Below are 22,326 nucleotides of genomic sequence, written 5' to 3' on the forward strand. Positions count from 1 at the left end.
GGTCGATATTATCTATCTGGATTTTCAAAAGGTGTTTGACAAAGTACCTCATTGAAAGACTCCAAAGGAAATTGGAGAGTCATGGGATAGGAGGTAGTGTCCTATTGTGGTTTAAAAACTGGTTAAAAGAGAGAAAACAAAGTAGGGTTAACTGGCAAGTATTCTCAATGGAGAAGGGTAGATAGTGGGGTTCCCCAGGGGTCTGTGCTGAAACCGCTGCTTTTTAACATTTATAAATGATCTAGAGATGGGAGTAACTAGTGAGGTAATTAAATTTGCTGATGACACAAAGGTATTCAAAGTTGTTAAATCGCAAGAGGATTGTGAAAAATTACAAGAGGACCTTACGAGACTGGGAGACTGGACATCTAAATGGCAGATGACGTTTAATGTAAGTGTAAAGTGATGCACAGGGGGCAAGAGGAACCTAAATTATAGCTATGTAATGCAAGGTTCCACGTTAGGAGTCACAGACCAGGAAAGAGATCTAGGTTTCATCATTGATGATACATTGAAACCCTCTGCTCAGTGTGCGGCTGAGGCTAAGAAAGCAAATAGAATGTTAGGTATTATTAGGAAAGGAATGGAAAACAAAAATGAGGACGTTATAATGCCTTTGTATCGCTGCATAGTGCAACATGGGAGTTGCCCAGAATATCGTTTGAGAGTGAGGCACCTTTTCTATAGACCTTTTCGCCACTCATCTCGAGAAGACAGCCCTTGGTTCTGCTCCAGACTAGGATCACACAACAGACTAGCCTCTGATGTTCCTCTTATCAAATCGGAGCAAGATCTGCGTTTCCTCCAATATGTGTCATAACGAACACTCTCCTGAAACTCAAGCAGGATTGGGGGGACCCTGATTCTCATCACACCATGCTGGCTGCGCCAGATCTAGTTCCCTCTAGTGTCTGAGCTGGCCTCTGAAGATCTGTAGAAATTGGAATACTTTCTTAACCTTGGCACTCAGAATGAGGGGTCCGTCTTACATCCCACCTTTCAGTCCCTAGCCTTCACAGCTCAAAAATGGACTCCTTGAACTTATCGGAGGGTGTCTAAGGTTCTGCTTGCTTCTAGGAGAGATTCCACTAGATCAAATGGTTTCAAATGGAAGAGTTCTGCCATCTGACGGGAGTACAAGGCCCTAGATCTCTTTTCTGCCCTTTACAAAAACTGCTTGAGTACCTTCTATACCTGTCAAGAGTCAGTTCTCAAGACCAACTCATTAAGTGTTCACCTCAGTAAAACTAGAGCTTATCATGGAGAGAGTATCCAATCTCTCTGAGCCTTTAGTTGTTTCCTTTAAGAAGGGCTTGCTTCAACTAAAACCTCCCATCAAGCCCTTCCCCCACCACCATACGATTTCAACTTTGTCCTTATCCAGCTTATGAAGGCTCCCTTTTTGAGCCACTTTATATACCTGATCTGGAAGGTCCTTTTTTTTTTTTTTTACAGCAGTCATTTCAGCAGTGAACTGTATCCTTACTAGCGGATGCAACTTATGCTAAGTTTTACAACAGAGTGGTTTTGAGCACGTATCTTAAGTTGCTTCCTAAGGTAGTGTCAGAGTTCCATCTTAACCAGTCGACTGTACTGCCAACAATTTTTACTGAAGCCACATGCCCATCGAGAAACACACACTGTGCACTTTGGCCTTCTAAAGCCCATAGAAAGTTCATACAGCTTTGTTTCTTTTGACCCCAAAAGAATGGGCACTGTCATTAGTTAACACACACTCAAAATAGCTAGCAGTCTGCAACTTCTTTGCTTATGCCCAAGATGGGCTGACTTTGGGGGGTCATTTTAAAGCTCACCATGTCAGTCCCATGGCTGATTCAGTAGCCTACTTGAGATCAGCCTCAATAGAGGATGTCTGCAGAGCTGCAATGTGCACCTCAATACTGCCTAGAAAAGGACTCCCAATGCAATTGCCGGTTTGGTCAGAACTTAATTGCAGTCTAGAATCCAACTCCATCACCCTAGACTCATTTGTTTTCTGTTCCAGGCTGTCAAAAAAAAATTGTTGATGTTCATTATTGTTCATTTGATTAAAATCTTACCTGTTGCAGACCTTTTGACAGCCTGATAGCTAGGGATTCCCATCATTGAGAACACTACATCCTGCTGGTCATCGGAGAAGGCGAAGTTACACACCTGTAGCAGGTGCAGGATAAGCCTTCTCATTGCTCCGCCCACCTCCCCTTCCATAAGTCTGAGCTTGTCCAGTGCAACGACTGCAAGTGGGAAGGCATGCGCATGTGTTAAGCTGCTTCAAAATCTTCTAGTATAGACATTCAGGAACATTTCCTGAACCAGGCTCCATCGGATGATGTCATGCATCAGTGAATATTCATCCTGCTGTCCTGGAGAACACCTGCTACAGGTGAATAACTTTGCTTTCCCAAATCTACCAACATTTAAATAATTTACGATTTACCTCTTTTTTTTTTTGTTCTGACAGGTACTTCTTTTGTAAGATATTTGGGACTGAGAGCTCACACCAAACATGTAGTTGGTTATTGAATACTATATAAAACTCTGGTCGCTGAGTCGGAAAGAGGGGGTAGGGGAGGGGTAGACTGTCAGGAATTAGGATTGGGAGCGTGAAATTTTTGAGAAGGCTGACTACAGATACACCCAAGGGGGAGACAAAGAACAAATGCAATTCCCTCTTGGGAAGCACAAATGTGTATTTCTTTGTATAAAGTTACAGGGGAGAGGAGATAATGGGGAGGGAACAAAAAAGGGGGAAAATGATGCAAATCAGCAAAAGGCAGGGAATTCTGAATTCAATCCAATGGTTATGTGTTTAATGTACTTTGTTTTGTAACATTGCACTGCTGGATTATATAGAACAGTTAGGTTGTTAAATAAGACATTTGAAAAAAAAAAAGTGAAAGCTCCTCTGACCTAAATACTTCTATTATTTTCCTAGTGCTATTGAGCTAATCCTGAGATTACAGCTGTACCGAATAGCATATTTTACTATTTGGCTAATAAGAATAATAAAAGATTATTTGGCCAGATACAAATACTGAATATGAATAATGGGCATTGAGCTCTAACATAAATAAAAGAAGCAATGTGAAATCAGAGATCAAGTGTTTATTTCAGTAGGATTTAGCACAGTACAGCCTCAGATTATTTGTATTCAAATTTAAATCACTAGTCGGGCAAATACAAATAATGTATTCCAAGCATTATTCGGGGCCGATTCAAATAAAATATGACCATTCATTACAGCTCTACCTGAGATACCCACTGACATCACAATGCTACAGGTACAGAATGAATCAAAGAAGAGAATTAAAAAAAAAAAAACCCACACACAAACTTAGGTGTGATCACAAAGATGCACCCTTTTCACTTCAAAGAAACAAAAACCTTAATTCTATGTCTTGCTTCGCTTTCTAGCCTAATATAGAAATAGTAAAAGAAGCTAACATCACAAAGAGATTTGCACCTCTTACTCATTTAATAATTGCTGTCTACCACAAACTGGGAAACCAATTATACTACTGGACTTCATCTTCTTACCACCTAATGTGGCAAATACAGACCACTTCTATGCTATTATCCCAGCGACCTGGAATAGGTTCTCTTTCTACTTGGGCCTAACCACTAACCAGTTCAGTGTCCTAAAAGGCAATTAATGACATGGGAGCCTTTATCGAGGTAAGTAGTTTTTATTTTTTTGCGATTCTTACTTAGCTTTTTCTTATCGAGGCCTGATGCCCTGTAATTTCTTACCTTTATCCATTTGACAAGAGGATAGTTTCCCGCGTTTCAACAAACAAGTCAAGATAATTTCTCACAGGCCTAGTCTTTCATTTACATTGTGTGATTTTGTTTTTACATCCCAATACAATCTCTCTAGAGAATAAGTCGAATTACATAGATTCATTATTTAGGGTATCTATTTTGTTGCTTGAACAGACTGATCTCCTGATACCGTTGTCTTGTTAAACAGTGGAAGTTGAACTATTTCAATCTGCTGTGTACTACTCATTTTCTGAAACATTTGTGAAGTCAAAACTTGGCAAAGCAGCAGTTTACTACAGATGAACATTTATCAAAGCTGTAATGCTATAGCCCACAGAGTGGCTCACATAAGGGTTGTGCAATTTCATGCACGAAGTTCCTGGTTCAATTCCTGGGTAAAGACTTCTGTTCTCAGGGTTGACCAGGGTTGAGGACCTAAGGAATAGGATGGGGGAAGTTGTAGCCACTGTGTGAAAGACCATTAGAGGTTCATGGTTGTAGGTTCCCATAGGAGTCCGGTTACATACTATCTGGCCAATCAAAGTATGTCTGTGGGGTGTGGGTGGGGGAGGGGATATAAAATGCTGAAGATACTAAAAGATTGGAACCTGTTCTGAGCTTGAAGAAACAGAAGTAGAAGATCTGCCGGGTTTAAAAAAAAATCTTTTATGGCTGTACATGGCATTACAAAATTTCAAGATGTGTTATACAGCCACAGAAATATATTGTGCTATATCTTATAGCCGTTGTATGATAATGCTATAAAAAATTGCAATGATTGTATAGTACTGTATGCAGTAGCGTACTAAGGGGGGGGGGGCGGTGGGTGCGGTCCGCCCCGGGTGCACGCCGCTGGGGGGGGGGTGCCGCGATCCTGTCCGCTACGTTCGTTCTGTGCTCCCTCTGACCTGGAACAGGTTACTTCCTGTTCCGGGGCAGAGGGAGCATGGAAACAAACGACGCGGACAGGCGCGCGGCACCCCCCCCCCCACCCCCCAGCGGCGTGCACCCGTGGGGGGGGGGGGCCTTTCGCCGGGGGTGTCACGCTGCACCCGGGGGGCGAGGCGCATCGGCGATCCGCCCGGGTGTCAGCCCCCCTAGGAACGCCACTGACTGTATGCCTGAAGCAAAGTATTTTGCAATAAATGTAGACTCCACTTGCATTCAGTATTTATAGCAAGTGCTAAAATCAGTCAGCACTGTAGAAAACAACTTTCTCAAACATATTCAATAGTTACAAATATTTTTTTAGATTGTGCCATTTATAAGCAATATGTTCATTTTTTTTTCTTTTTTTAAGAATATTTTCACCTTTTAGTTCAAGCATTGGCACTGTTTCACCTGAATTATTGTAACACTGTGCATTCAGATTGGTCTAATCAAGCACTAACTTCAATTGCTGCAGAATTCAGCAACAAAATTGATTTCAGATCACAAATATGGTCGAGTGTCACTTTTACCAAACCATTTACACTAGCCACCTATGCAGGCGAGAATCATGTTTGGTTTACAAAATATTTGAGAATTCCGGACAGAAAATTTCATGATCTTTTTCAAGGCGTTCTGTATAAAATTTACATCATATGAAAATATTGGATAGCTCCTTTAGTTATCAAGACCCTATGATCTGGACTAACGTGCCTAGAGAGCTTTGGTCTCAGTTATCTTTAGACTTTCATTATCATTTGAAAACATTTTTATTTGACAAGTTCTTTTGCCTAACTATTATGATTTTTATATCTGTATTAGGTGTAATAATGTACTTCCTGGTTTCTGTACAGCTTCTTTTCTGTCATCTGCTTTGGGCCCACATAAGCTGGCGGGATATAAATGAACAGACTGTATTGTACTCTATTGTAGATTCAGTTATTTTTAAGTTTGCCAACACACTTGATAAACATCTCTAGGATTCTGACGAAGAGGCAGCCTTTGACTGCATAGCCTGGAAGTTCCTCTATAGAATACCAACTCGGACCTTATTTTAGTAACATGGATTGAGCTTTACATGCCAAGCCAAAGGCAATCTTATGGGAAAATGGAGTCTTTTCAGACTCCTTTAAGATCTGTAGAGGCACCAGGCAGGGACTGCCACTTTCTCCTTTGCTGTTTGTGCTTTCCTTTGATCCTCTGCATTATAAAATTGCTTCTAACCGTGACATCAAGGGGATCCCAACAGGTTGCTATGTGTTCAATTGCAGTTTTTGCGGACAATCTTTTAGTCTATAGTGTCCCAGTTGTCACTGGTACTTTGATGGAGAGCTTTAGAGAGTTTGGAGACTTCAGTTTTCTGTTAGATTATCTTAAGCCAGAAGCTCTGGCTACAGATGTTGTTCAGCAAGAGTGGAGAGGTTCTTTCCCACTTAAGCGGGAGATGCCTCCTTTTATTACCTGGGGATTCATCTTCCCTCTGACCCCTCGTGCTTATTTGCAGTGAATGTGCAGGAGTTTCTAGAGGTGATGAGGAGGCAATTTCACAATCTTCCCTTGTCATTAAGTGGTTAGATTTGTCTATTTGGTATAATACTATTCTCAAAGTGGCTTTATGTCCTGCAGAAGCTACCTTTGACTTCTGTGGAAAAATTTTACTTATGTCAAAAGAATTGACTAGATTCTGCTGGTGAGGGAGAGTGAGAGTGGGTAATAAGCCCAAAGTAAAAATGGAGTGTTCATAAGGGAAGTGGCAGTAAGGTGGACTAGGAATTATCAATCTGAAGAAATATAATCAGGCCTCCCTGCTTAGTCATCTCCAAGACTGGCTTTTAGAGAGGACTAAACTCCCTTATCTTTGTAAAAAGTGTTTTCTCTATCGCCTTAATTACCTTCTTCATATCAAGAAGAGAACCCTCCCTAAGGAGTTTAAAAATAGTATTTTGATAAATTTCAACGAGTCCAAATTGGGAGGTAAACAGTTTAACGAGTCAGAATCTACATATTAGTGTTTTCTTGCCCATTCAGGGTGATACAGTCTTTTTGCTTGGCCAGCAAAATGTAATCTTTGAGAGGTGGAAGAATAATGGAATGTACGTATTGTAACACCTTTTAAATCCAGATGGGGAGCTCAAAAGGCCCGTGGAGCTATAGAGTTGGTTGGGGCTTTCCCAGGAAGTCAATTTACCTATTTCCAGATACATTATCTCAATTTGCTAGATATCTCTGAGCATAATGTGCATTTTGGACACAAATTGTGTAGTTTCTTGGAGGAGGAGGAGGATAAGGATAAAAGGCTATTTCTCTTTTCTACAAAGCCTTATCTAAAGCTTACCCCCCTAAAGACTTTGATATTCTAAATCCCTGTTTACTTACTGCACATATATTAATTTGCTTCTTGAACTTATTGTAATTTGTGTTATATTCTGTGCATTATGTTTTATTCATTTTGTTTGTAAGCCACATTGAACTTTAGTCTATTTCAGGCTAATGTGAGGTATAAATGTCATAAATAAATAAATAGACGCAGATTTGGGAAAAGAATTGATCTCCCTTTAATAAGGCTTGTTCAAGAAATATCTAAAGTAATATATAGTGCAGACTTACGAGTATACAGAGCTTACTTCACACATCTTCAGGTACACTTATCAGGCTGTGCACAAACACCAAATTGTCTAAAATGGGGGGTTGCTGAGGGTACCTTTATTCATGCCTTGTGCAGCTGTACTATGATTCAACGTTATTGGAGGATGGTAGCAGAATATGTAGGAAAATTCCCCCCGACCCCAAGGACTTGTGTTGGGGCATTCTGATAAATTTGGTATCTATGGCTCTGGGGGACGTTTATTCCTTCAAGCTGGTATTGTATGACTTAAAGCCCTGCTCTAATATCAGACTCAAAGTAGAAGCGCCTTGCTTTTGGCACTGGTGCAATTAACTTCACACTCTTTATGAAGAAACAGCAAGATGCTATATTCACTTTAAAAAGAAAGAAAAATAAGTTTTGTCCATCTGGGACAGGTACATACAGTCCCTCCCTGGTAAAGCTTGTAGTTTAATACTGAATCATCTGGGAATGTAAATCAGGGAGCCACTACAGCTTTCCTGACACATGAACTTCTGTATTAGCTTGGTTTAGGATGGGAGGAGGGGGTAGGGGAGTGACTGTCTAATTGGGGAAGGGAGATAAAGGAATTGTGATTCATCACAGGGGGGTCCATAAGACACTAGGTCCTCTGTTGTGCTAGGGAAGGGCCCAAGAAGCTCAATAGGGGAGGGATGAAGTAGTTAATAGAAGGGGGGGTTATGTTCTTTCTATAAAATCAAAATGTGTTTGATGTAACTATGCCATTATGTTTGTAGCTGTTTATTTTTTTATGTTAGTTTGCTCTGACATGGTTATGTGCTTTTCAAGTTAATAAAAATTTTAAATTAACATCTCTAGGCAACTTACATTTAAAAATTGATCAAACAATAGGATATTGAAGACAGAACTAAAAGGGAAAAGTAAGTGACCAACAGCAATGGAGAAAGGATTCCAGGTCAGTGAAGAGCAGTGGATTTCTTCTGTGGTCCCTGTAGAACTGGACTCACCAGCACTGTACTCGGTACTCTTCAGGCCAATACCCACTCTCCAACCACCCACAATGCTTTTAAATGCTTGCTGCCACTTCTTTATTGAAAGTACCAAATGCAACTTCAAAGCTGCAGCTGCCCACTTAGTGTATTCCTCATCCCTCTGAAAGCACTCAGTTCTAGCTTTGAAACTAAACAAGTATCAGCTGTGACTTAAATTATTAGCCCTAGGATAAACAGCTTAAGATGTTGTATCTTGCCTATTGGTCTTGATTACACTGTAAACTTCAAAGAGAAGGGAGTGCTGTATATCTTTTATATGATATACAAGTGATTGATATGACAATAACAAATACTGATGAATGGCTCATGACTATTCACTCACTCCTGCTTGTGTATCAGATCTGGCAGTCTTCTTCCCCCTACCTCAGCACAATCCAGTCACAGTTGTTGATAGATCTTTATCTCTAACTAGTCCAGCACACATATCCTCCCCCCCCCCCCCCCTACACACACTATGGGGCTCATTTTCAAAGCACTTAGCCTCCAAAAGTTCCACAGAAACCTATGGAACTTAGCCTCCCAAAGTGCTTTGAAAATATGCCTCCATATCAGTCTCTCTATACTAGTGCTGTCCAATTCACGATTCAAATCAATTCATTTTTGGTGAATCGATTTTAAAAATCGATTTTTCTATTAGCCACTTCCTCTACCAGCAGCCACTTTTCCGCCATCCTCTGTGGCTTCCATCTTTTTCATGCAGGATGTGTGTCCTGCCCCCTCCATGTTCCCACCTTCCCCTGCGGTGGCCCCTCCTAAGCCAGAGTGGTTCTTCGTGTGTAGAATTCTGAAACAACGCTTCTTCAAAAGCCTGCAAACATCAATGAGGTTTTTTTTTGCTAGATCATAGTCGCATTCCCCAAGCCAAAAAGATGTTGGAGGGAAGCAGGGAAGAGTGCAGTTCACCACACTCAGCTCTCAGTGTGTGGCCAACATGTGGCAGTGAGAAGATTGATTATCTATATATATCTAGATAGATACATATCTCAATTCGGTACAAGCATTTATGGTGTTTTTCTGTTGCTGGAGGCACGTCTCTCATCACGTTCTCAAGAAGGTAAGCCTGAGAGTGAGAACAAGGCATGTTTTGGCTATATTCAGAGGTGGATGGCTAAACTAGGCTAAAAGTTGAGGAACTGTTTGATGAATGATATTGAACGAGGCAGAGTTTGGTTGCATGGGGGAAGTTAATTTCTAAAAATAATGTTTTTACTGTTTTGCTCTCAGTTTAGCAGACAATGGATTTGATGGAGAAAGAGAAAAAAAAGAAATCAAGCTCAGGATGCCCGGTTGGCCAGCAGTCACTAATATGGTCTATTTGCACAGTTGGATGATGAAACCATACAGAGTGGAGAATTTGTGAAATGTACACTTTGCAAAGTTAAACATAGCGGTGGCAACAGTAATCTTTAACAGCATATTGAAAGACATCATAAAGCAAAATTTGTTGATCTGCAAGCTGAAGACACGTCTAAGCAATCTGTTAAGTCTGACACTTTTGTGCCCACAAAGCCTAACGCATCAGCCACCTCTTCTCAAGACCAGGTTTCATGCTTTTTCCACAAGCCACTTCCACCAGCAGATAAATTGACACTGCCCTCGTGTATTTTATTGTTAAAGATATACAAGCATTTTGTGTTGTTACGGATGAAGGCTTTTTGGCCTATTCTTAGTCTCTCAACAGATGTTATGCCGTGCCATCACATCAAACTTTAGGTAGAATGATCAAAGCTAAATATGATGATATGTCCATCTACATTTTGAGTCAGCTTCAAAGTCTGAGATATGAAATTACTACCACAGATCTCTGGTCCAGCAGAACCATTGCGGCTTATATTACAATTATTGCACATGGCAAAGATGATGACTTTCATGCAATGAATATTGTGCTGAATATGCAGTACATGCCATATAGGTGACAATATAGCAGATCCCGTGGAAAGTGCAGTGAAGAAATGGCACCCAGAAGGCAAAGTTTTTGCAATTGTTACTGATAATGCTGCATCAATGAAAAAAGCTGTAGAGAAAAACTTATTCGAAAAGGAATCTGTACCACTCACCGTTGCTGCTTCAGTCACACACTGAAGTTATGTGTGGAAGATGAGCTGCGGTCTCATCCAGCAATCTATGATGTGATCAATAAATTCTGCAATATCATCAGCACTTTCCATCACAGTTCTATACTTACAGACAGCTTGAAAACTGTTCAAGAAATGCTGGGAATGCCAGTGAAGAAACTGATTGGTGATGTGAAAACACGTTGGAACAGCACTTGCATTGTGTTGCGAAGTGCAGTTGAACTGAAGCAACCCATTCGTTTAGCTTTACGCAGCAGCAACAATAAAATCAAAAAGAAAGGTGCACCTGCCGAATGTGACTATGATCCTGCCCAAAAACTCGATGTTTTGCAGGCTTTTGAGGAAGCCACAACAATTGAATCTGGAGAACAGTATGTTACTGTGTCTGTTGTTCAACCGCTGGTTAAACACCTAATTCAAATCGATACAACATACGGGGAAGATTTAGGAAAGGAAGTTGATATCGATGATGAAGATACAGAATCAGCAAACCTAAAAGGTATCTCTCACTTGAAAGAAGAGCTGAAGAAAAGTTTACTCCACAAAATTCAAGATATATTATTTGATAATTTATATAGATTAAGCAGCTTCCTGGATCCAAGATTCAAGTCAACCTATGGTGAAGTATCAGATGCCACTGCCAGTTGCAACTTAAGAGATCGTAAAAATGCAAACCACAGATGTACCACTGCCAGTCAGCAGCAGCACAGGCATGGAGATCACTCAGACATTACCAGGTGTTTCAGAGTTTGGAAAACAGGATGTGGATAAGCCTCGACAGAAATGCAGTTTCTGAGAAACAGTGGAAAATACAAATGTTTCAGCTAAGAAAGCCAGACTTCCATCACAATCAGACTATGACAGTGATATTCGAATCACATGCAGTGCAGAACTTGCTTGTTATAAACATGAAGATCCTTTGGAAAATGGCGGTGATGTTTTTTGTTTCTGGCAGCAAAGTCAAATGAAAATTACCATTACTGAACTGGCTTGTACAGAAGTTTCTGTGTAAGCCAGCCACCTCTGTGCCCTCAGAAAGAACTTTTTCTGCTGCTGGACAAATTATAGCTGCAAGACAGTTGTCTGAAGCCAGCCAAAGCGGACAAAATTACTTTTCTGAATGAAAACTGGAATATGTAGAACCTGACCAAACTTCACTTTTTACATGATGAACACTGTGTGGCGTGCTCACACTAAAGTTTGCCTTTGTTCAATTGCTGCTGCCTGTTTTTTGTTTTTTTTTTTTTACCCTGTGTGTTATAATATTAGTATGTGGGCCTCACTTTTCAATCAAGTCAAAGTGAATGAAATTGAAAAACCAATTTTTTTTTGAATGAATCGAATCAACATTTTTTGTAACTGAATCGGACAGCACTACTCTTACCATCTGTGTCTCAGGAAATGCACCTCTTGTCTAGGAGTACTAATTTTAGACACAACCTTTAAAAGTATAACAATGCTGAACTTTAACTGTAGCTTGTATGTGTTCTTTATGCGATCAAATTATTTTAGAGATATTTGTATTCAAAATGCTATAGGAAATTGTAGCGAATTGTTAAGAGAAGAGAAAAGATAACCCTTGGGAGAAATGTGTGTGCATCTGTTCCCATTTACTTTCATTTTCCAAGAAATATTATGAAAATTGCTTAAGGCCGAAAGGAGAATCAAATTAGTATTTGGGTAGTTCTAATGCAGAAAAATACCCCGAGCATGTGTTTGTCCAATACTAAGTACCTGGTCAGCAAGAGACCCTGTGATATTACATGGAAAATCGAGCCGCCATACCTAACCTGTTAGTCAAATCTAGAAGGTCTGCAGAAATAACACACAAATTTATTGAAGGAATGTCAAATACAGAATTCAGCAGCAACGCTAGTCCATCCCAAAAACAGCATTGTTGAGTTCTTGAAGAGGGTGTCACCGCACCCCTATATCTCTAAACATCTCCTCCCCTCCCTTGATAGTTCATTCTTTATCAGGGAAGCAACAAACTGGGACCTGTTCATAGAAGTGTAATGGCACTAAGCCTAATATTATGCTCCACTCTGCTGTAACCAGCTGTATTAAGCTGGCATTATAGGAACAAAATATGTGGTGACTAACTGTATGTTAGTGGGCATACACATGAGAGAGAGAGAAAAACAAAATACTGGATAAGGGGCACACTTTACACCTATCAATTAGAAATACAATCAACAGAATCTGGGTTAAGCAGCATATCAAGCTAATACACCAAATCAAATATCAAGCTAATACACCAAATCTTTTATAACTGAAAAGTAAGCTATTCACCCTGAATAAGCTAAAACAATAAGTTTTACAGATCACTACAGCAATAAGCAATACAACTGTAAACTTTAAAACAGATATGGATCAAACACAGCAGGCTCTGGAGCTTTTCGATTATTCACAAGGGAATACTGAAATTTTCCTAAATTGCCTAATTTAAGAACTTATAACAACAAAAAAACAGGGTAAAAGAATCTTTAAAACCTAAATTTTCAAATGTGAATGCAAATACTAATAAACTGCACTAACACATGCCCCAGTGCACTACCAGGTACACAACCTTATAACGTCATTATAACAAAATTACATGTTACATAAGACAACATTGAGATAAGTGAATGCTTTGCAATTTAAATCTCTAAATGGTATCGTTTGTGCATATCATTGGAAATATTTTGTATATGAAAATTCTTTATATTGGATGTAATACAACTCTGTGCATGACTGAGTTGTAATTTTATGTTATAACAATGTACTGTCACATATGGATGAATTATATTTCTGAGGGTCCCACTGTTAATGTTATTCACACACTGTGTTTCTTATTGTGAAGACAGTATTTGCATTCACTTTTGAGAATTTAGGCTTATTATTCGTTTACCCTGGTTTTTTTGTATTACACTGTTTATCGGTGGATGGTTGGGAACATATATTGCTTTTGTTTAATTTAAGAACTTACCAGGTTCCTGGTGCCATCTGGAGCAGCTAAATGACACTGAATATACGAATTAAAAACTTGAACCGCATGCTGGGTAAAGAAGCCTTTGTGGAAATGTTTGTCATCTTGTACTAAAGTAAGCCAGGATTCAAGCAGCTTATCGTAGGCTTCCATGTACACCATGTCATCTTTGTCAAGCTGCAAGAAGAGAAGCGCTGTCACTTTCTCACCAGAAACGCTGGTTAGGCATGCAAAGCAGGATATGGATTTACCACCACTTCAGCACAGTCCAGTGATGTATGCATCATATGCAGTGCTTGCAGCAGATTTTCTGCAACAGAAAGCAATGGAAAAAGCCCACTCACTAAATGCAGACCAAGTGAAAAATTCCAAAATAAATGCAAAATAACCCATGTTGAAAAGCATGGGAGCCCAATATTGTGAAAATGTGTGCTTCCCCAATCTTTTCAGGTTCCTACATTTGAATGAGTTTCATTGTTCAATTCTTTATTATGCAGTACCTAGGCCTGCATGTGAGGTGCATCTTTCATTGCTATTTTGTGGCTTGCTGTTGAAGTGGTGGTTCTATTTCTACAATTTCTAACAGATTTCTTGTGTTAGACACCATGGTACAGATAGCCCATGCTAGCAGGAAAGCATAGTAGTGCTGTATAATTACCAATTAACTTGTTTTTCATTTTTGCTATCACTATCAAGAATGGAAAGACTAGACCCCCCCCCCTTCAATATTTATTTAAAAACAGCCATACTAACAAAATTATTTTAGATAATTAAATATATGGACTTAAATAGCATTCAATATTCCCCCTTTCATTCTGATAGGTATATTATAGAAGTACCTATGTTTAAAACTGTGAAAGCTCCTCTGACCTAGCTAGTTCCATCATTAACCAAGTGCTTTTGAGCTAATCTTCAGACACTATTCCCTACCTACTGGCATCAAATCGATACCAGTACAAAATGAATCCAAAAAGAGAATTAAAACAAAACAAAAAAAAAAAAAAAAAAAAAAAAAGACACTCATTACCACAGATAACTTAGGTATGAAAGAAAGATGCACCATTTCACCTCAAATACCATTAATAATAAAAAAAAAAAAAAGTAAGAAATTGGGCCCTTTTACTAAACCAGTGGTTCCCAAACCTGGTCCTGGAGGCACCCCAGCCAGTCAGGTTTTCAGGATATCCACAATGAATATTCATGAGAGATTTGTATGCATTGCCTCCACTGTATACAAATCACTCGAGAATATTCATTGTGGATATCCTGAAAACCTGACTGGCTGGGGTGCCTCCAGGACCAGGTTTGGGAACCACTGTACTAAGCTGTGTTAAGCAGCTAACGTGGGTTTTATCAAGCAGTAGACATTAAATGCAGGCCCATGATAATGCCTCCTAAGCTAAACAGGCAGCCACCACAATAAAAATTCAACATTAGCTGCCTAACATGGGAGCAGGTGGGAGATGGTTGGTGGGTGTGTGTGTGGAGGTGTGGCTGGCTGAAACAGCTAGCACATGGGTTGGTACTAAATGCTAGCTGTCATGAGTGGTGTCAACACAGATAAACCTACGGTCATCAAGAGGAGATGGCATGTGCAGCTGTGTACTAGCAGCGCTCTCCCCAATCCCCTCTGTAAATAATCCCAACCTCCTTCCTCATGGCAAACCCAACTGGCCAGATCCAAAGCCCTCGTGCCCCTTCAGGGAGCCCTTCCCCACCTTTGGGACTTACCTGAGGGTCAGCATTAGTGGGGGGAATGAACCCTCATATAGAAGAATATCCCCTAGTGATAATACCACAAGACAACCACTAGGAGTCATTGGCACCATTTTAGATTACAGCACTGGCCTGGGCGATTGCAGAGTATCACTACTGCCTGGGACAATGCCCCACCAATGCTGACCCCTTTTTAGGTAAGTGCCGGGGGGCATCTTGAAGAGGTTGGAATTTTGGATTGGATAGTTGGGTTTCTCATCAGGAGATAGGGGAGTCGGGGGTGGGGTCAAGTTTGCCACTGAACAGGTGAAGCAGCCATAGGGTACCTCTCATGCTATTGGCACAGAAATGGGGAAAAGCAACTGCTGCCCCTGAGATTGGTAGCATGGAATCCTACTATTATTAGGGATTCTGCCAGGTATTTCTGACCTGGATTGGCCACTGCTGGAAACAGGACACTGGGCTAGATAGACCATCAGTCTTTACCAGTATGGCTATTATGTTTTTATACTCATGCTGTGTATTAATGATGGTCACTGTATTTATATGGCTTTGCTATCAGCCTAGGCATGTAACATGGTGCCCTGTGTGCTAAATGCACCTCACGTTTTGCTACAAAAACACCTCATTTAAGTAAAATGGCCCCTATGTCTTGCTTCCCTTTCTATCCTAAGATTAACAGTAAAAGCTACAGAACCAAGAAATGGATAAGTTAATATCATAAAGAATTTAGTATGTCTTATGGCTTTAATGAGGAAACTAGTAATGTCATTAAACATTAGCAACTACTAACCACTTCCTATACTACATCCCAGCAACCTGGAAAGTTTTTTTCCCTTTCCGTTTGGTCCTAACCACTAAACAGGCCAGTGTCCTAAACAGCAACTAATGAACTATTACTACAAGTGAGCCTTTATCACTAGGCCATTTTTTTTCTTTGTGGTTTTTACTTAGCACAATCCATAGAGGGGCCCATTTACTAAGGTGTGCCTAAAAGTGTAGGCACGTGTTTTGCATGCGTGGCCAAAAATGGACGTGTGGCAAAATTAAAACCATCGTGCGTCCATTTTCGGGCTGAGACCTTACTGCCACCCACTGACTTAGCAGTAAGGTCTCACACGCTAACCGGGTGGTAAGCAGCCAGAGCGCGTAAACTGCCAAATTACCGCCAGGTATGTGCCAAGCAGTAGAAAATAGAAAATATTTTCTACCACATGATTTGGTCATGCAAAAATGGAAATACCGCCCAGGGAATGTGGTAGCCAGGTGGTAGTTCCAATTTGGAGCACATTGGACGTGCATAGGCGCCTACGTGCCTTAGTAAAAGGGCCCCAGAGTGAACTAAAAGAAACTTGCAGAAATTTAGATACTTGCTTTTTCTTATTCAGGCCTGATGCTCTGGAATGCTTTACCTTTATCTATTTGACACAAGGATAACTTTCTGGATTTTTATTCAAAGTTTGGCGCTTTAATTTTTCACTCGACATTGATTGGACAATCCAATTGGGTAGCGTTTGACGTTGCCTTATATCTTTGAGCGCCATTTTGGGTGACTGTACACAGAGGCAAACCTAGGAAGTGAAGTGAGGTAACTAAAGTGGGTTTGTATGGAGGGTGTGGTGATAAGCAGATATGTTGATGTGAAGTCATAAGTACATAAGTACATAAGTACATAAGTAGTGCCATACTGGGAAAGACCAAAGGTCCATCTAGCCCAGCATCCTGTCACCGACAGTGGCCAATCCAGGTCAAGGGCACCTGGCACGCTCCCCAAACGTAAAAACATTCCAGACAAGTTATACCTAAAAATGAGGAATTTTTCCAGTCCATTTAATAGCGGTCTATGGACTTGTCCTTTAGGAATCTATCTAACCCCTTTTTAAACTCCGTCAAGCTAACCGCCCGTACCACGTTCTCCGGCAATGAATTCCAGAGTCTAATTACACGTTGGGTGAAGAAAAATTTTCTCCGATTTGTTTTAAATTTACCACACTGTAGCTTCAACTCATGCCCTCTAGTCCTAGTATTTTTGGATAGCGTGAACAGTCGCTTCACATCCACCCGATCCATTCCACTCATTATTTTATACACTTCTATCATATCTCCCCTCAGCCGTCTCTTCTCCAAGCTGAAAAGCCCTAGCCTTCTCAGCCTCTCTTCATAGGAAAGTCGTCCCATCCCCACTATCATTTTCGTCGCCCTTCGCTGTACCTTTTCCAATTCTACTATATCTTTTTTGAGATACGGAGACCAGTACTGAACACAATACTCCAGGTGCGGTCGCACCATGGAGCGATACAACGGCATTATAACATCCGCACACCTGGACTCCATACCCTTCCTAATAACACCCAACATTCTATTCGCTTTCCTAGCCGCAGCAGCACACTGAGCAGAAGGTTTCAGCGTATCATCGACGACGACACCCAGATCCCTTTCTTGATCCGTAACTCCTAACGCGGAACCTTGCAAGACGTAGCTATAATTCGGGTTCCTCTTACCCACATGCATCACTTTGCACTTGTCACAGCTGCACAGACCACGGGGACCCTGATGAAGTGGACGAAACTTTGGCCATTGTCGGCCGTGGAGATAGTGAAGACACAGTGAAGATACATACCTGTAGCAGGTATTCTCCGATGACAGCAGGCTGATCAATTGGGTCGTCGTCCGCAACGGCCCAGGAGACTGGCAAATCTCTAAGCAAACAAAAACTTTCTAGAACGCACCGGCGTGCGGGCAGAGCGAACTGCGCATGCGCGAACGGCTTCCCGCCCGCGGCGCGAGCGTGCCCTCCTCAGTTTAATAAAAAGCAAAACAGAGAACTAGAACAACTCCAAAGGGGAGGGGGGTGGGTCTGTGAGAACAATCAGCCTGCTGTCCTCGAAGAATACCTGCTACAGGTATGTATCTTCACTTTCTCCGAGGACAAGCAGGCTGCTTGTTCTCACGATTGGGGTAGCCCTAGCACCCAGGCTCACTCAAAACAATGAACATTGGTCAATTGGGCTGCGCAACGGCGGGGACATAACACAGATTGACCTGAAAAGAAACAGAACTAAGTGAGAGTGCAGCCTGGAACAGAACAAAAATGGGCCTAGGAGGATGGAGTTGGATTCTAAACCCCGAACAGATTCTGCAGCACCGACTGCCCAAACCGACTGTCACGACTTGTGTCCTGCTGAAGGTAGTAGTGAGATGTGAATGTGTGGACTGATGACCACATCGCAGCCTTGCAAATCTCTTCAACAGAAGCTGACTTAAGTGAGCCACTGACGCAGCTATGGCTCTGACATTGTCAGCCGTGACATGGCCCTCTAGAGTCAACCCAGCTTGGGCATAAGTGAAGGAAATGCAATCTGCTAGCCAATTGGAGATTGTGCGTTTTCCGATGGCGACTCCCCTCCTGTCGGGATCGAAAGAAACAAACAATTGGGCGGACTGCCTAAAGGGCTTTGTCCGCACCACATAAAAGGCCAATGCTCTCTTACAGTCCAAGGTGTGCAACTTGCCTTCACCAGGGCAGGTATGAGGACGGGGAAAAAATGTTGGCAAGACAACTGACTGGTTAAGATGGAACTCCGACACCATCTTCGGCAAGAACTTAGGGTGAGTGCGGAGGACTACTCTGTTATGATGAAACTTGATATAAGGTGCATGCACTACCAGGACTTGGGGCTCACTGACTCTGCAAGCTGAACAGCCACCAAGAAAACGACCTTCCAGGTCAAGTACTTCAGATGGCAGGAATTCAATGGCTCAAAAGGAGCTTTCATCAGCTGGGTGAGAACAACATTGAGATCCCATGACACTGGTGGAGGTTTGACTGGGGGCTCTGACAAAAGCAAACCTCTCATAAAGTGAACTAAAGGCTGTCCAGATATAGGCTTACCCTCTACACGTTGATAAGCACTAATTGCACTAAGGTGAACTCTTACGGAGTTGGTCTTGAGACCAGACTCTGATAAGTGTAGAAGGTATTCAAGCAGGGTTTGTGTAGGACTAGAAAAAGGATCTAGGGCCTTGCTGTCACACCAGATGGCAAACCATTTGAAAGACTAACACCTTTTCGTGGAATCTTTTCTGGAAGCAAGACTTGGGAGACACGCTCTGAAAGACACAAGGAGGCAACTTCTAAGCTCTCAACATCCAGGCCATGAGAGCCAGAGACTGGAGGTTGGGATGTAGAAGCGACCCCTCGTTTTGGGTGATGAGGGTCGGAAAACACTCCAATCTCCAAGAGGAAACCAGATCTGACAAGGCCAGAAGGGAGCAACCAGAATCATTGTTCCGCGGTCTTGCTTGAGTTTCAGCAAAGTCTTCCCTACTAGAGGTATGGGAGGAAACGCATACAGGCGGCCTGTCCCCAATGCAGGAGAAAAGCATCTGACGCCAGACTGTTTACACCTGCCAGATACGTGGCTTGGAGAAACATGCCGTGATGGCATACCCAAAGCCACATCCGAACGGCTTCTTGACACAGAGGGCGAGATCCGGTGCCCCCCTGCTTGTTGGTGTAATACATAGCAACCTGATTGTCTGTCTGAATCAATATGATGTGGTTGGACAGCCGGTCTCTGAAAGCCTTTAGAGTGTTCCAGATCGCTCGTAATTCCAGGAGGTTGATCTGAAGACCCTTTTCCTGAAAGGACCAAGCCCCTTGAGTGTGAAGTCCATCTACATGAGCTCCCCACCCCAGGAGGGATGCATCCGTCGTCAGCACTTTTTGTGGCTGAGGAATTTGGAATGGACATCCCAAGGTCAAATTGGATCGAATGGTCCACCACTGAAGGGAACAGCAAAAGTCGGTGGAGAGATGGATCACATCCTCTACATCCCCTGTGGCCTGCCACCACTGGGAAGCTAGAGTCCATTGAGCTGATCTCATATGTAGGCGTGCCATGGGAGTTACATGAACTGTGGAAACTGTCCTAATAGTCTCAACATCTGCTGAGCTGTGATCTGTTGAGCCATGGACACTAGGGCCAGGAGATTGTCTGCCTTGCCTGGGGAAGATAAGCTTGAGACGTCCGTGTGTCCAACAGAGCTCCAATGAACTCCAATTTTTGAACCAGGACAAGATGGGACTTGGGATAATTGACCACGAAGCCCAGAAGTTCTAACACCTGAATAGTCATCCGCATGAACTGTAGAGTGCCTGCCTCCGAGGTGCTCTTCACCAGCCAATCATTGAAATAAGGGAACACATGCACTCCCAGTCTGTGCAGCGATGCTGCGACAACTGCCAGGCACTTTGTGAAAACCCTGGGTGCAGATGCGACACCAAAGAGCAGAACACAGTATTGAAAGTGCCGAGTTCCTAACTCAAATCGAAGATACTTCCTGTGAGCTGGGAGTATTGAGATGTGGGTATAGGCGTCCTTTAAGTCCACAGAGCATAGCCAACCGTTTTCCTGAATCATGGGAAGAAGGGTGCCAAGGGAAACCATCCTGAACTTTTCTCGGACTATGAAATTGTTCAGGGCCCTTAGGCACAGACACTTTTTCTGAGGCTATGCTGCACTGGAGCCAGTCAAAAACCCATCCCTTGCTTTTGCTGGGGAGCCGCAGGGGCCTTGGACACACACTGTTGACGGGAACGAGCCTGGACAGGCTGCCGAGAAGTAGGAGTATACCTACGCCTATTATAGGAATAGGGAGCACTCCTCTTCTCTCCAAAAAAACCTCCTAGATGAGAAGGTGGTAGCAGAAGACGCCCAGCGGGAGAGAGAATCCAAGGCATCATGATGCTTTTTGATCTATCGACCATATCCTCTACTTTTTTGCCAAAAAGGTTATCCTCCCCAGCAAGGAACATCCGCCATTCGCTGCTGGGTCTTATGATCCAGGTCAGAGACGCACAGCCATGAGAGTCTGCGCATCACTATACCTTGAGCAGCTACTCGGGATGCCACATCAAAAGTGTCGTAAGTACCCCTTGGTCAGGAATTTTCGACACGCCTTTTGCTGCCTGACCACCTGGTGAAAAGGTTCGGCAAGCTCCGGAGGAAGTGCTTCGACCAAACTGGACAGTTGCCTCACCGAATTCCGCAAGTGGACGCTCATGTAGAGCTGGTATGTTTGAATCTTGGCTGCGAGCATAGCGGCCTGATACGTTTTTCTCCCCAAAAAATCCAAGGTCCTAGACTCTCTGCCTGGGGGCACCGAGGCACAGTCCCTAGTACTCTTGGCTCTTCTGAGAGCAGAATCCACCACCTTGGAATCGTGAGGTAGTTGAGACTTCACCATTACCGGCTCTCCATGGACTCTGTACTGGGACTCAGCTTTTCTGAGGACCACTGGATTAGAGAGGGGGAACGACCAGTTTCGCAAAAGAACTTCCCTGAGTGTGTTTTGCAAGGGAGCCGTTGCAACCTCTGTAGGTGGAGAAGGATAATCCAAGACCTCGAGCATCTCGGCCCTGGGCTCATCCACAACCTCCACAGGGAAGGGAATATCCTTAGACATTTCCCGAACAAAGGAGGAAAAAAAGACTCAGGCAGAGCGAAGGGCGACGAAAATGATAGTGGGGATGGGACGACTTTCCTATGAAGAGAGGCTGAGAAGGCTAGGGCTTTTCAGCTTGGAGAAGAGACGGCTGAGGGGAGATATGATAGAAGTGTATAAAATAATGAGTGGAATGGATCGGGTGGATGTGAAGCGACTGTTCACGCTATCCAAAAATACTAGGACTAGAGGGCATGAGTTGAAGCTACAGTGTGGTAAATTTAAAACAAATCGGAGAAAATTTTTCTTCACCCAACGTGTAATTAGACTCTGGAATTCGTTGCCGGAGAACGTGGTACGGGCGGTTAGCTTGACGGAGTTTAAAAAGGGGTTAGATAGATTCCTAAAGGACAAGTCCATAGACCGCTATTAAATGGACTTGGAAAAATTCCGCATTTTTAGGTATAACTTGTCTGGAATGTTTTTACGTTTGGGGAGCGTGCCAGGTGCCCTTGACCTGGATTGGCCACTGTCGGTGACAGGATGCTGGGCTAGATGGACCTTTGGTCTTTCCCAGTATGGCACTACTTATGTACTTAATTGGCGGAGTAGGATCAGAGGGGACCCCATATGACTCTTCTTCAGAAAAGTACCTGGGATCTTCCTCTTCCTCCCACGAGCGCTCATCATTGGTATTGGACAAAAGCTTTCTAAGAGCAGCCTGAACCCGAGCCTGTCTCAACGTCGAGGAACGACGACCTCGAGGGGGATGTTGAGAAGTCGACCTCTGCC

The 22,326-nt window shown here is 42.5% G+C and overlaps 1 protein-coding gene across 1 annotated transcript in view; it reads right to left on the reverse strand.

Moving 5' to 3' along the window:
- XPO4 (exportin 4) overlaps window positions 1–22,326 on the reverse strand; it is a 254,758-nt gene that overhangs the window by 107,050 nt on the left and 125,382 nt on the right. The window contains 1 exon segment of the mRNA XM_030200298.1: window positions 13,372–13,548. Coding sequence (XP_030056158.1) covers window positions 13,372–13,548 — 177 coding nt within the window.

This window comes from Microcaecilia unicolor, chromosome 4 (assembly GCF_901765095.1).
Source record: "Microcaecilia unicolor chromosome 4, aMicUni1.1, whole genome shotgun sequence".
In the NCBI taxonomy this organism is placed as follows: Eukaryota; Metazoa; Chordata; class Amphibia; order Gymnophiona; family Siphonopidae; genus Microcaecilia; species Microcaecilia unicolor.